Genomic DNA, 15,458 nt, shown 5'->3' with positions numbered 1-15,458 from the left:
CGGGGCCCCAAACGTCTCAGCGACAGATGCCGCACAAGCCGCTTCTGCTTCTTCTTGGGGGCCCATCAGCCCACTGACACCCTGTTGGTGCGGCCGTGAACGGCTAGAGCCTTGGCCAAGTGATACCGCTGGCGTCATGCCGTGTCGCAAGTACAGGTACAGCTGGTACCTCCATGCAATTGTCAGTGCGTTGCGGCGAGCCTTGGACCTCTCCAGTCATTGATGTCAAGACTTTCACACACGACGGCTCCAGCGAGGCTGCCCACACACACACACACCCATCGATGTAAGTTGTTGAAGGCAACATAGAACATGGTCATGGTTATATAACAGACACATAAGCAAGCAGCATAAAGAAAATGAAGCAAAATGGAAGGAAATGGAAGTCAACAGGCGATACAAAGGGGCAACAAACCCCAACGCCACCAAAGAGAGAGAAAAAGTCGCCGTGTGGTTTCCATGCTTCACTGATTGACCCCTTTCTCACCAGACGACGCTTGACCACCAGGATTGATGGATGCCTTGATGGGGAACTGCCACTAGCACGCGGCATCGTGTGACAGCAGAAACAAGGTGCAGCATCACATCATATGGGACTAATTTGTCTTTTGCTGGTTCCCCATCCGTGCTCCGTGACGCTCAAAATCGGGCATGCTGTAACGCCCTTCGTCGTCTTGGCTTCGTGGAGTCCATTCAATGTCTTTCTGGCCTTGTTTGTCAGCTGGGCTACGTAGACTACGGCCTGCAGCTCTCCGGTAATCATTACCCCGATGTGAGTTAACCCTCTTATATTTCCGTACAGTGTCTGCGGAGGCGCATGTCAAGATGGTCATGGTAGCAGCTGTAGATTTGCCAACCTGAGAGTCTCACGCCTTGTTCAGTATTGCTATTCACAAGGATTCGTGGTTCCTAATAACATGCAAGTCTTGACGGAAAAAGATTGGACAAGTCACAAATAAAAAACACAGGCGTAATATCCCAAGACAGCATCCATCGGCTGTTGCGGAGATGAACGCACAAACTGCTTGGATTCCCCAATCTTACGCTCTGCGGACCTGTGTAACGCATCGGCGGACTTTGTAAGTCAAAGTTGTCCATGCTCACTAATGTCAAAATCCCCATCACAAAATACACACACACACACGCGGAAGAAAAGATTCTTGGGGGACACGCCAAGTCGGGGTCGGCGCATTCCTCCCACACACACACACACACACACACACAGAGAGACTAAATCAAATTCTCTCCATTGTTCTTCTTCTTCGGGTGGTGACTTGATTCCGTTTCAACACACCCCCCGCCCGCCGCCACCAGGAACCCGCGATGCCAATCTAGCTGCGACAAGAATCAATCATACGTGAAACGCACACCACCGATCGATGCTGCACTCGCGAGACGCCAGGCCGCTCAGAATCCCGCAAATCCCCTGCCCTATCAAGACGCCACCCAATTTGGAATTTTGATTGCACACGCTTCTGGTCCCGCCAATCCTTTTGCAATTGCTAAGCAATCCGCACGACCCAACCTACTGCCAACAGAAGGGTTCCAAGTTCCGGTACCAGTACCTGTACCTGTACCTGTACCTCGGTTTTCCATACCAAGTTCAGTCGAAACTTCACAACATAATGCACCCGAGTTGACTTGTAATATCCGCCAACTAAAAAAAACCCTCAACCAATCAACCAACAAACTTCGCACAAGCTGGCAATCAACTAGAAGAGCCCCAGAAAAGCCCCCCCCCCCCGTCAGCTTCTAAAAATTGATGCGCTCTGGGTCACAGCAAAGCAAAACCACACAAAGAGTTGGTGGCACCTTCAAAAGGTCCCATCGCACTAAAAAGTTGACCCAGAGTAGGCAATCAAGTAAGCAGCCAACCAGAGCGTCGTCAGCCCTATCAGGTTTACTCGATCCCTTCTTAATATAGCTCACCTGGTACGACGAACTTATATTTGGACCAACGGCCGCGCTCCTGCTATCCCGTGCTATACATAGGTAAGGTGACGCTTACGACCAACATTGCCTTAGTACCTAGGTAGTAGATCTTCCGCTGTGGGCAACACGAGCCCATCAAGTGCTGCAGGACATTGGCAACAAAGCAGACACTTCCGACTTCTCAACGCAAGGACCTGTCAGACACCCAACACCACGTGGGAGCCCAAACAAAGGTCTTGCGAGTCTTTTCCAGCCGCCGAGTTCCCGTGACATGACTCACGCTTCAATGCAAATGTCTTTTCAGGGCGGACTTTGCGTCCCATGTTTCCCAGTGCCGGCTCCGGATCTTTGTATCAACACACCGGCCCGCTCGCACACACTTGCTGCACCGTTTCATCAACGTCTCGTCTGCTTATCGACACGTCCGTCACACTCATCACGTTCATCCTTTTCTCTCTCCTCATTCATCTAATGTTTGTCTTCATGTCATGCAAGCTACCCCGACATTCCGTAAATGTAGTCACATAGATGCAATATAATTGATCACTTGACGCTATTGGGCCATCGACGACGTACCAGTAGCCAGCCGTCTACAAACGATCAATGCCTTATATCGAAGACGGCGGCTGCCACAATAGGTTCTTTGTATCCGAGCGATGTTACCTTCGTATTCATCTACAATGCTACATTCTCCATGACACTGACTGCAACATCGTAGCATCTCCCCAACCCCATCATTCTCACACAAATACGACATCGAAGATAGTCATGCATATGGGTATTTGTCTCATTTTCTCACAGCTCGCACCGTCCTACTTAAGCTATACATGACATGATTGTAAAGTGTACAAGCGCACCGTACATACAAGGATCGCTCTTTGAACCCTCCACCGATGTAAATGGATTGTCGTTAGAGATGAACAAGAAAGGGAAAAGAAAATAACTGAAAAAAAGATGGACAAGAACAAAGAAAATGGCCCTCCAAGATGAAAGAAAATCTCTTCCTTACTTTTCCTCTATATCCTTTCCTTCCTTTTCCTCAGATTACTGCCTGAAAAATCCCCCCACTTTGCCCACGCCAACGCCGCCGTAAAGGAAAAGAAAAACAAAAGGAAAAAAGGAAAAAGAACCCAAAATTCAAAGCTCCGTAGGTGGGGGAGCAGCCCGGTGAGTGCAGCAGCAACAGAGAGAGAGAGAGAAAAGGAGAAAATATCTTCTTAGATGGTGATAGATTGTAGAGGAGAAAAATGTACAAGAAACAATATGGGTATGGAGTTTGTATGTAACGAATTGGTATCGATCAAAGGCCTTCCTGAAATCTGGATCCTCTGCCGGGGCTCTCGCGTTGCCGCATCATAGGGGGCACGGAGGCGTCGGCAGGGGGGGTTCTCGGAGGGTCTGCAAATGGGTTTGACTCTGCGACAACAGCTCGGGCTGGGCCGGATCGAACAACGGGTACGCCGCTGTCTGGTCGCATGGGGGCACCAAGCTGTAACCGGGCTCCCGGTCCTCCGAAGGGATCAAAGGCCTGGGAGCCGCGATTCCAGTCTGAGGTGCCGCTCATGAAACTCGCACGAGGGTCTGAGTACCCATCGCCCCCCACCTGCAGAACTGATGGCAGCTTTCTGCCAGACACACGGTAGAAACCTCTTTCTCCGGTTTCCGCAGAGTTTGCAGAAACGGAACTCGTTTTGGGGGACAAACTGGCAAACGCGGCGGTTAGCGTCGCGGCGCCGTATCTCTCCGCCATCGCGCCTCCGCTGCCGCCTCCGCTACCACCCCCGTTTCCTCCGCTGGGAGCTCCGTTAGGGGCGCCGGTGGCCGGGGGTAGTTCACGGGACTCTGAAGTAGGTTGACTGGCGGCTTGAGCTGCATTGAGTTGACGTCGCTTGTACCTCAGAGCTAGCAGCACCAAAACCAGAAAGAAAGCCGCGCCAGCCAGTCCTCCAACTACACCTCCAATGACTTGCTTCTGCTGGGGAGAGAGCGCACCGTCGGTCGAGTTGGAAGACGAGGACGGCGTGGGCGTTGCGCCGCTCGCCGTTGGTGCACTACCTCCTCCAAATACACCTCCGAACGCGCCATCAGTAGGCGCAGGCTCAAAGGAAGAAGTGGCAGCTGAAATGACGGTATCTGAAAACGATGTAAACTGAGAAGAGGAAACTTCAGAGGTCGTCGATGAGGTATGGCGGCGTGTTGTTGCCGAAGAGAATTTGGTTGATGAGGCTGTGTTATTTACAGATTCAGCGTGGAATGATGAATTGGTCGCATTATGATGAATAGAGTGATGAACTATCACGTTATGATTAGGAGGGAGACATGCTTGGTTAAGCTTAGACTTGGAAACCGGATGACGACATACTGTTTGTTCCGTTATGGCCAATGCCCAGCGAAGGGGCCGGGGGTGCCGTTGGAGGTGAAGAATGTACGGGCGGTGAAAGTGGTGCCGGTGAAGCTGCTGACGAAGCTGCCGATGAAGGAACCGACGAAGGCACTGATGAAGACCCTAACGAGGGCACCGATGAAGACCCCGAGGAGGAAGCTGAGCTTGGGGCAACAGGGGTGGCGTTTGTTTGCGAGCCGGTGCTGGACGTTGAAGAATTGATTCCTCCGCTGGACCCCGGGCTGGACCCCGGCGCAGCGGGAGCTGCTGTGTGATCCGGATTCGAAGCAGATATCGTCTGGCCCGTGTTCTTATCCACAACAACGGTGTTGGGAGGAGCAAAGCGAGTCAGCGTTTCGATTGGTGACCCAGAGGTATCCACGATTTGAACGAGCGAAACGGTCTGGATGACCCTGGTAACGAGAGAGGTTGCGCTTGGAGTTAACACATCACTGGGCTTTTGGTCCGGGACTGGCACATCAGCTCGGTTATCAAGATCCGGTCCTTGGGCGTTATCGGGCTTGACGTCGTCAGGTCGAGGGCCGGCAACGGCGTCGTGAGGATACTGATGATGCAAATGCTGGCCGTGGCCGTGGCCGTGTGCGTGTCCAAGTTTGTATGCAGAATGAGCGTGCGCGTGCGGACCGCTCCGGGCCTGAAGGAGTGAAGGCCGGCGGTTCGTCATGGTGGCAATGTCGGTGGGCAGTGCTGATCGTATCGAATTCCCAAGTGTTGTGGGGTCTGGCTGGCTGACGCCGAGGGATGAAGCAAGTGAAATTCTAATTCGCTATTCCTTCTTCCGGCTGCATCTTGAGACCCCAAAATAACCACCGTCGTCGTAGTCAATGTCGTCGTGGTTGGTGTTGTCCGTCTTGGCGATGGCTGTATCGAAGAGGATCACCACGCTCTCACCATCCGTCCGTGTCACTGGAAGATGGATCTGACAAAGTTGCAAGCCGGCGAAATCCAAGGGAATAAAAAATATAGCGAAAGTTATTATTCCGGGATCAATTTCGCGACGGTGATTCGTTTCGTTTCGTTTGCTCGTGGCTCTCCCGTGTCTCTCGTTTCTGCTTCTCTATTCTTCTAAACCGCACGCGATCTCCCCTTTTTCAAAAGAACGGCTCAACAATGGTCAACAGAAAGAAAGGCAAAGGTCATGGCGAAGAAAAAACAAAGCAATGATGCGCGCACGTCCGCTGGCCACGAGGAGAAGAAAAGAAAAGGCAAAAGGAAAAGAAGAGCAAACGGGCGAAAGAGGAGAAGCGAAGGAAGGGGAGACGACGATAGCAATCTCTCCGCCAAGGCACAGGGACGAACCGGGCCACAGAGATTTGCTCGTGTACACGTACCTCGTGTAGGTACTTGCACGGAGCAGCACGGCACACAGACTAGCAGAGGCGGAGGTACCTGTACTTTGCGCCGGCACAGCCAAGGCTAGGTGCGTTGTACTGCAGGTACTCGTACGAACACGGGCAAGGCCTGGGATCGCCTGAGCAAAAGCCGAGCTGCACGACTTGAACGAGGATGCCGGGCCTTTTCGCAGCCAGGATGCGCATGTGGTTACATCTACGAGTACATGTAATTACAGGTGCTCCAGGCACTGGCGCATCTCCCCCAATTGCTCCGTGCCTGAGGCTGATGCTAGCGCAGGTGCCGGGACAGGCCTGGTTCCAAGTGCAAAAGGCCGCTGGGAGGATACTTGTCGGTACATGTACTATACTCGTAATTTCGCTATGGCGGGGGGTTGCGGCACCGGCAGCCAATCACCGGCCATCTGCCACTCGATTTCCGGGCCCGTGCGCCAAGACGCACCAAACGATGCAGGTCCACGCACAGATTTGATTCGATACGATACAGCACACGATGCCACTGGCCAGCAGAGGGTACAAGGAGGTGGTGAAGCTTTTGATCCGTCCATCTGGATGCATGAAGATGTTGCCCGTCTGAGGACTAGCAGCAGCAAAAGGCATTGATCCATCCTACCGGCATCTGCATCTGCATGCAATCACAACATCAGGCATCAATTGGATGTATGGTACTTGTGTAGTGTTGAGATAAACAAGTCCGAGTGTATGGAGTACGAGTAGTAGCAGTGATACGTAATGGTATGCGTGCGTTTTCAAGGCACCTGATGCAACCTAGGATGATATAGGCAAAGGCATTGTGCTTTTAATATAGAATAGCACGGATCATCTCTCGTCGGTAATCACAATGTGCTCCATCTCGGTATGCTAGCGTGAGGGTGCGACTGGGTGCCTACTCGTACAATAAACATCAGTCAATGGAGATGGAGACGGGGCATTCCGAGCCAGGTTCGGAGAAGAATTGAACTACGCGGCGAAATAGCATGATGCGGTACCCGCACAGAGTAAGCACGGAGAATACATCTTCACAAGTGAACAGGCATTTGGTCGGTATTGCAGTTGAGAACAGCATGACTGAGAGTTCGTTTATTCTATCACCGCGAGTTGCAACGGACTCGTCACGAGTCATCCCGCCATGCCTTTAATCATTCCACGTCCATTAGCATCCGGAATGGCTTCCTCTAACGGCACTCGAGTTGCGCCACTAGGAACTTTTCTCTTCTTCATCTCACTACTGTACGAGTACTGTACAGTCTTCGTCCGCCTTGTTGTTTGCGCGCTATTCGCCGTTTGTCCAAGGTACATACGGAGCGAGCAAGCGATGGGCAACCCTGCTAGTGCTGTGTAGCTTCAATGCGTCCCTGGCACTACAGATGGGAGACTGCACGACGAAAGAGGGCGGAGACGAGGAGCTCTCGCCGTGCTCCTGGTTAATCTACGAGCACCGCTAGGCTGTTCTAGCAGTTTCGTGGGCAGTAATATTGACAACAGCAGTATCGTGCTGTGAAATGGCCTGTGGTGTTTTGATAAACATTCACAGCCAACGTGTGTACCTTCAAGATGTCAAGGTATACTAATGTAGATACAGGTAGGTCAGTGTGCATCTGCTGTAACAAAAAAAAACACGCCAACAATACGAGGCAAGCTGGGCCCAATGACACTTGACATGAATCAAAATGCGTCAATACAAAGACCCCCAACGGCACCAATGCGTGCGTGGCCATGAATCAGCGTGGTTCGGAATGACGGATGTGCCGTGGTGGTGCTCCTTTCTAGCATTGCACTGATGCCCCCAATCACTAGTGCTTGTACTTGCATGTAGCTGTCGCTCTGCTTCGCTGCCATTGGTCCAGGCTGAAAATATCAACCCCCACCCTGAATGGCCCATGCGCAGGCACCATGCAGTGGCTTTTTCACTGCCACATGCAGCCTAGCGCAGCCTAGTACCGGAACATACGAGTACGCCCAGGCACCACCAGGTCCTACTCTAGCTGCAGGGCTATTCATAGCATCCAAGGTATTGACTGCACGGAACGTTCTACCTGACACCTAAATGCTCGCTATTAGCGCCCTAGCACTTTTTTGTTCCTCCACTTATGGGAGATACCTAGAGCCGCTATACGGCTGCGGTGCAGAGGCATTGTACTCGTACTACCTGGTAGTGATTCAGGGTCCTTATCGATTGCGCCCAGCGAAAGAAACGGCAGCCCCGCCATCTGCATCTCGGCCAGCCTCATCTCTCCCCCGCTCCGGGCCTCTGACCGTCTCCCGAGTCCCGTCGCCGATCGTTTAACTTTGATTCACGGGCTCATCATCATTCATCTCGATGACAACGACAACAAGGCTGTGTTTTATGTGTGCATCTGCGGTCATGATACGGCAACAGTGATGGCAACTCTTCCGCAATTGCATTCAGAAACCCGCTCCTGACACCAAGCCTCTTCCTGCCACAACCCGGAGATATTCACATCATCTTCACCCACAATCCAATCACTTCATATCATACTTTAATTCAACGCCATGGCATCGCCTCCTCCCCTACCAGAAAGATCCGTTCCCCGGCCGCCGCCACCTCCCCTGCCGCCAAGGGACAACTCCCAATTACCTCCGCCACCTCCCTATTCCGCCGTGGATGAGTCCCGAGCCTCGCTGGCCTCTCCGGATCAACGAGGCCCCCAAATCCTGCTCTCCAAGATTAAAGACCCACGTACTTCGTCATCACAATCTTTGGTGCCATCAAGCTCCGACTCGGATGCCAAGCGAATCCTTCTATTGATCTACATCCATGGGTTCTATGGAAATGACCAATCATTTCAATCATTCCCTGCTCATGTCCATAACTTCCTACGGGAAGCCCTTTCAGAAACCCATGCCGTCCACTCCAAAATCTACCCTCGGTACAAGACGTACAAGGCCATAGATGTCGCGAGAGATAATTTCAGCGCTTGGCTGGAGCCCCACGAGTCGCCCACAACCGATGTTATCCTCATTGGTCACTCCATGGGAGGCTTATTGGCTGCCGATATGGTTCTCATGGTAAGCCATCCGTGATCTAAGAAAGCCCATGTCTATAGGAATTTGTTCTAATGCCGTGAACTTCTATAGCCTAACCAAGTCTCGTCTAGCCATTCTCCTCTGAAGCATCGTATTCTGGGAACTCTGTCGTTAGACTCGCCCTTTTTAGGACTTCATCCCGGCATCGTAGCTTCGGGCATCTCAAGTCTCTTTCAGCCCTCCCCAACTCCTCCTGGCCAAGGGTCCCCATTGCCATCACCTCCAGAGGCTCACTCGGCTGATTCACAGCCCCTTTCACCTACCATGTCTATGAATAGTCCTCTGAGCGAACCGAGAGATCCCAACTTTGACCCCCCTTACGTCAATGACGCACCGTTTAGGGAAAAGTCGTTTCTTACTCGCATGATGAATTTCAGTTCCAAGCATTGGTCTGAAGGCCTCATCACTGCCTTGGGCAACCACATTGCCTCCCATCTAGAGTTTGGGGGGTGTCTGGCCGACTATCGCGGGCTCATGTCGCGATACAACCAGATTCGTGCTCTTGAAGATGTTGACGACCTCCAAGTCTTGAGCGGTGGCACATTCAACGATTCACACACTCGAGTTCGCTTTGCCAACTATTATACGCTTGCTTCTGGCCGCCCTAAACCACCATCTACGGCTGAAGGCAGTCGTGATCCAAGCCAGGTCGATGTGTCAACAATTCCTGCATCTGAGTACAAGGCTGGGGACGCTATCAACGCAAAGCTGGCCGACGTGGCCATTTCACCAGCAAGTGATGAAACAAGAAGCCCGGCCTCTCCCACTCTTTCTAAGCCCAGTACTCCGACCAAAGAGGGTAGTCTAAATGAGCCAGCAGCGCCCTCGACGCCAAAAATAGAGAAGGATACTAATCACGCCGGTGCAAGTACCCAGTTGAAAGAGCCTCCTGTTGATTCGAATCGGCTGTCTATGATGTCTATGATGTCTATGCAAGAGATTGACCCGATTCCTATGGATGATACTGAACAGGATTTTGTAGAGCAAGACTTAGAAACGGCACTACCAGCCACATCAGACGCGCCATCCGTCGTTACTGAGGGCTCTGTCGATGAAAAGAAACCCCCGTCAGACACACCCCTGGCTTCTCCTCCCGATACAGACCTCCCTCCGATCCCCGATCTCCCTCACCCCCCAGAGCAGCCGGACCTATCACAATACACAGACAAAGACTCCCGTAAACAAGCAGAAAAAGAATTCGGCCGCCTCCAAAAGGCCTACGAGAACGCCGTCAAAGACCGCAGCAAGGCCCTCCGCGAACGCGAAAAGCTCATCGAGAAGCGCCAAAAGAAGGTCCAAAAGGACGCGGACAAGCTCGAAAAGGACGTGAAGAAGCAGAAGCAGAAAGCGGAACAGGAAAAGAGGCGTCTCGAGAAGGATGAAGAAAGGGCCGGCAAGGCAGAGAAGAAGCGTCTGGACAAGGAAGAAGAAAAAGCAGGCAGAGCAGAGAAGAAGCGACTGGACAAGGACGCCGCCGCCGCCGCAGCAGCAGCAGCAGCAGCAGCATCGTCATCCGCTTCTTTGGCTGAGACGGAGGCTGAAGCGATGGGTAAGCCCAAGAAGCTGAGAAAGTTTTGCAATACGCCGAGCAAGACGGATGGGGTCATGGATCCTACGTGGGTGAGTGTGTACATGGACGGCATGGATGAGGTGACGGCGCATTGTGCGGTGTTTTTGCCTGGGCCGCATTATGATCGGTTGGTGGGCGATGTGGCGAGTCGGATTGTGGGCTGGGTGCATAATGATTTGTCTGTGAGGGCCATGATGGAGATGGATTGAGTTTGTTTGAGCAACTGATTGAACTCTAGAGACGTTGTTTGCTGTTTGCTTGGATGTTGATGATGTTATGGAGAAACATTTACGAAGATGTAAAGCACAAGATCTAAACTAGTAATGTAATGATTATAAATTGGTATCGATATATTTTCGTCATGAAGACGCTGCGTAAACTTTTTCCCATCACGATAAAAAAAAATACAATCAACAACCCCTTGGTACATAGATATATATATAACATAACACACTCATACATCGCAAGTCAATTAATTAGATCCCCGCCCCTTCATAGCGTACACAAGCATTAAAAAAAAAAGGAGTAATTCAGTAAATGTCCAACTCCCGCAGGCGTACCCTCAAATCCTTCTTCTCCCCGCTCCTCGCATCGACACCCTTCATGATGGACGCGTCAGCCTCGTCCGCCACAGGCACCAGCCCGCCATACGCGATGCTCAGCGCGCCCAGGCGCACCCACTGGCCCTCGGGATCCCAGTTCCTGCGTCCGCATATCAGCGCCGTCGCCGTGGCCGCGGCGCTCCCCGGGCCCGTAGCGCGATGAATCGGCCCATCGGACTTCCAGTGGCGGCCCGAGACGAGGACGCCGACGAGGTGGTACTCCGGGTCGACGGGCTCGTCCTCGGCAGAGGCGAAGAGGGTGGTGACGGACGAGCGGCGGATCCAGGCGTCGATGTATTCGGAAGCGGACCTGCCCAGCGCGGAGGCAACGGGCTCGGCCAGGGACAGGGTCGACCTGTTGCCCGCGCCCGCGGGAGTTCTCTTGACGTTTAGGTCGAAGCAGTACGTCTTGAGGCGCAGCATCTCGATCTTGTCGGCCTTGCGGGCAATGGCGTCGCCGTCAATCTCCCACGAGAGAACCATGCCATCGCTAAAGCCGACGGAGACTTCCATCCCGGGCGCGGCCGACACGCCGTCGAGCAGCGGCGATGCGTCGTCGACGAGGTTGAAGTTGAAGGAGTAGCTGGGGGTGTTGTAGTTGTACGTTGTTTGGTTGGGCCGCCACGCGAGCCAGGTCCACGAGGGAAAGGGACAGGGGGGATCGATGAGGGAGTAAGGGTCGATGACGGGGTTGTGAAGGAGGTCGTCGTGGGAAGAGGTAGTGGAGGCGGAGATGGAAGAGGAAGGGAGCGTGCGGTTGGGCATCCACCCCAGGGCAACGGCCAGGCGGTCCGTTTGGCTGACGACCTTGTGCCTGGTAAAGTCGTCGGGGTGGAAAAGGGGCAGGCCGAGCAGGTGCTCTACGGGGAGTTTCTCCCGCCGTGAGTATTCGTGGAGCAAGCCCCTGAAGGCGTCTAGATGGTCGTCGGTACAAGTAAGACTCTTGGCCAGGTAGGCCTTGATATGGTTCTTCAGCCTGTTAGGCCGAAGGCTGTCTTCGGTCGAGGAGGGAAAGACCCGACCAAAGTTCAACCCCGGTGCATATTCGAGGGGTAAAGAAAGGCTCTCGTGACAGTGCACGGCCTGGCACTGAAAGTAAGTCTGCGAGGGCGTGAAAATGAGGCGTCGCCGCGACAAGAGACCCTCCTGGTATGTCCATGCGCGAGACGCCCACTTGGACGAAGCGACCTCGAGGTCTGGGCGAAGGAGCGACGTGGTGAAGAGGTCCGACTCCGTTTGTATTGACAGCTGCTCTTCGCGCGGCGCGCTGACTCCGACGATGCCGTCGTCAACGCCTTCGCCCGCGGCAACGACGAGCGTCAGTGCCGAGTGGCTGAATATCTGGCCCATGAGGCTAAGCTGTCTCTGACGCTCCGACGCTCCCTCCACGTCTCCCTTTGCGGGCATACAATATCGGTCGACCCAAAGGTACCGATATCCAAGGCCTTTGGTGGTGGAAATAGCATCGGCAATCAGTTTCGGGAGCTGGCGCGGCAGCTGGTCGTCGTCGTCGGTTCCTTGTTCAGAGGTGGCCTCGTTGTCCTTGCGGCGAGAACTTCCCCAGACATAGCTGAGCGTGACATAATCCACGTTCTGGTGCCTGGTGCTGTTCTCATGGCTGTTGCGAGTGCCGGTCTGGCTTTTATCGTCTTGTATCTCGTCGTGAGGTGCTGCGGCAGACAGCTGCTCTGCAAGAACAACTCTGTTCTCCTCGCAATCGATCAGCTTCAATCCCTTGACCAACGTCAGGTTCTTGACGGAGCAGGCCTCGGCAGCATGGTTCTCGTCGCAAAAATCAACCCAGCTCCTTGCCAGCGGGAGATGGAGCAGCGGAGTGATCTCCCTCCCTCGAACGACCCTTGATTCGTCCCGTCGCTTGTCTTTTCCGTTGACTTTCGCATGACTATTCTGCTTCGCCTCAACTGGCGTCTCTTCGACATGATCCTCCACGTCGTCGGCTGTCGATGCCCTTGGCTTAACCTCTGATAACAGCTCCTCTTTCAATTCCGCATCGGCCTCGACTCCCGAATCCGTCCCCGTTTCCATCTCCCCTTGCGTGCTCGTCTCCGCCTCCAGTTCCGCATCCGTCTCCGTCGCCGTCTCAGCATCGGCATTGGCTTCCTCCTCCGTTTGCGCCAGAGCCGGCGCAGCCTTCACAATGTACCCCCATGGGAGAGACCGGTTCCTCGTCGTGACTTCAAAGAGCACCGATTTCCCCAACGCGTGCTTCTCCCCACCGCCAAGCCGCTCAAAGGCCAAGCGAATACGCAGATACGGCGTGAACTTGGCCTTCATGACCCTCCCATCCCTCCCATCCAAGCCGCCAGCCTCGTCCCCTTCCGAGACCGTGGTGATCATCGAGTGGAAGAAGACACACCACGGACACTGGTTTCCCTCCTTCCTCTTCTTCCTCCGCCTCTCGTCCTCGCTCATCTCGTCTCCGTCCAGCGTCATCCCGTCGAGGCCCAGCCCTTCGTCCTCGGGCAGCCTCAGCTTCAAGCAGTGTGCCAACGAAACCCACGGCCTTGAATCCCCGGGCTGCCAGTCCAGCAGGCTCGCAAAGTCAATCTCCCGGCAAACTTCGCAGAGCTGCCCGGCGTCGTCGCTCCCGTCCGCCAAGATCCTCCCGGCGCCGTACTTGGGAACCTCCTTTGTGAAGATGCGGCTGTGGTTCTCGCCATTCATCGCCAGTCCATCGTCACCACTGCGCCACCGCCTGGACGTCAGCTGGTGAAAGTCCAGCGATGACTCGAGGCCGCCGTCCCAACGGCGATGGTCATCGTCGCCGGATCGCCCAAGTCGCCGCGACAGGATCTTGGAAAACTTCTTCATCCCAATGTTTTCGCCCGTCGATTAGAGGTCCAGTAACGTTGATCCCAATGAGTCCGGCGTCACTCGCTTCGCGCTCTCTTCTCACTGTCACTCAACAGCTGCGCATCTTCCCGCGCTACCGGATGCGCGTGCCTCCGCAGCGAGGCGCCTTTGAAGAATAATAAATGTAAGAGGAATGATATCAGAGCGGATATTGTGTGGTGAAGCCGCGACTCCTTTGTCTTCCAGCAAAAACACAAAAAAAGCGGAAACAGTGATGTCGTCGCAAAAGGAATCGATGCGATCCAATGGCTTTTTTGTTGTGAACCTCTTTAGTAATCGGAAGCAGCCAAAATAAACGTAGGATTCCAGAAAAGTGATTTGAAATTAGAGTTCGGAAATCCAGAAAAAAAAAGAAGAGAGAGAAAAGCCAAAGATATAAGACAGGGGTCCCAAACCAGAACGACGCCTCCAGTAAAAGGTATTATAACAAGAGTTTTACAGTAGAAGGGAAAAAAAGAAAGAAAAACTAGACGAGGGAGAGAGACACGCAAGGAGATAAGACACACCGAGAAGCTAACGTGGTAACAGAGGAAAACCAGGCCCGCGGATCGGGGATCAGGAGGTTCAAGGGGTCCCACCGCAGAATGATGGCGACTGAGGTGGGTAAGAGGGTACAGGTACAGTAAGAGGGCAAGACAAGAAAGAGCCCAACAGCCCGTAAAAACCGCCGGACCGGGGCGTCTGATTGATCCGCCGAGTCCAAGTTTGATTTGATTTGATTTGATTTGATTTGATTGAACTCGCTGCTTGCACACGCCAGTCGGATTTTGTATTTCCATTTGTATTTTGGTATGGATTTGTATTGTTCCATCTTTTAAAATTTTAAAATTAAACCTCTTCTGTCCCCCCCTCTCTTCTCTCTGTCTCTGACTCTGGCTTTCTCATCCATTTGAAATCAAGCAAGCAAATCAAACCATTCCCTTTGACGCCCCCCCCTCCCCTCCCCTCCCCGTTTTCGTAGCGCCAGACCATGCCCTCACTAGTTACTCAAATAATTTCTGCAGTGACACGAATCAATCCTCAAGAATATTGAAGCATGAAGACGACAAATTTAGGGCATTTATGCTACCATCTCCGCCATCCAATAGTCGTCAATGTACATCGACGAAAGAGTTACATATGTAGTCCTTTGCCGCCGAGATGTGAGCTGTTGACAGCTTCAGGAGTAGTCTTAAGAGCAAGTACATACATAGGGTCAACACACCACACCTAGCCGGGAATACGCTGTAAATGCCATCGCATCGCTTCAATCCTTCCATCCCTCCCTCTATTGCTCTATTAGGCGCTCTATACGCTCACCATGTCATGTCACTTCAAAACACCCCCGGCTCCCAAGCAGTATCAGGTAGCATCTACTGTATTACTCTACCTGTCTACCTAGTCTTACTTACCCGTGTCTGTGCTTTTTGCTCCGTATCTGCTAAACCCTGCACGTAGCACCACGAGGACCTGCGTCTGGGGTAGACGGGAAATGTTCCAAATTAGCTTCCAGGTCTGGAGTGTTGCACTTTGGTTCGCATCCAGCGCGTGCGGATATAAATAGAGTTGCACGCGACCAGCTCGATATTGCCTCGCCCTGCCTCGGGCCGTTCTGCATCGTAGCATCCAGGCAAGGTTCATGTAAGATACTCCCTGGATAATTCCGAGATGGCTTCAAGCCTCATCAACGTCAATCA

At 53.1% G+C, this 15,458-nt stretch overlaps 3 protein-coding genes across 3 annotated transcripts; 1 reads left to right on the top strand and 2 right to left on the bottom strand.

Moving 5' to 3' along the window:
- Positions 1-3,232: 3,232 nt before the first annotated feature.
- Triagg1_6152 (uncharacterized protein) lies at positions 3,233-5,000 on the bottom strand (the record flags this gene model as incomplete). Its single annotated transcript, XM_062900745.1, has 2 exons — positions 3,233-4,158; positions 4,295-5,000. 2 exons carry the CDS (start codon positions 4,998-5,000, stop codon positions 3,233-3,235), a joined length of 1,632 nt encoding a protein of 543 aa, XP_062755009.1.
- A 3,202-nt stretch (positions 5,001-8,202) lies between these two features.
- Triagg1_6151 (uncharacterized protein) lies at positions 8,203-10,515 on the top strand (the record flags this gene model as incomplete). Its single annotated transcript, XM_062900744.1, has 2 exons — positions 8,203-8,718; positions 8,788-10,515. The coding sequence occupies 2 exons, from the start codon at positions 8,203-8,205 to the stop codon at positions 10,513-10,515; spliced, it is 2,244 nt and encodes a 747-aa protein (XP_062755008.1).
- A 321-nt stretch (positions 10,516-10,836) lies between these two features.
- Triagg1_6150 (uncharacterized protein) lies at positions 10,837-13,740 on the bottom strand (the record flags this gene model as incomplete). Its single annotated transcript, XM_062900743.1, has 1 exon — positions 10,837-13,740. The coding sequence occupies one exon, from the start codon at positions 13,738-13,740 to the stop codon at positions 10,837-10,839; it is 2,904 nt and encodes a 967-aa protein (XP_062755007.1).
- Positions 13,741-15,458: the final 1,718 nt, after the last annotated feature.

This window comes from Trichoderma aggressivum, assembly GCF_033847375.1.
Source record: "Trichoderma aggressivum f. europaeum strain CBS 100526 chromosome Unknown scaffold_023, whole genome shotgun sequence".
Classification (NCBI taxonomy): Eukaryota; Fungi; Ascomycota; class Sordariomycetes; order Hypocreales; family Hypocreaceae; genus Trichoderma; species Trichoderma aggressivum.
Note: the sequence above shows the minus strand (reverse complement) of the source record. Positions and strands in the feature narration are given on the sequence as shown.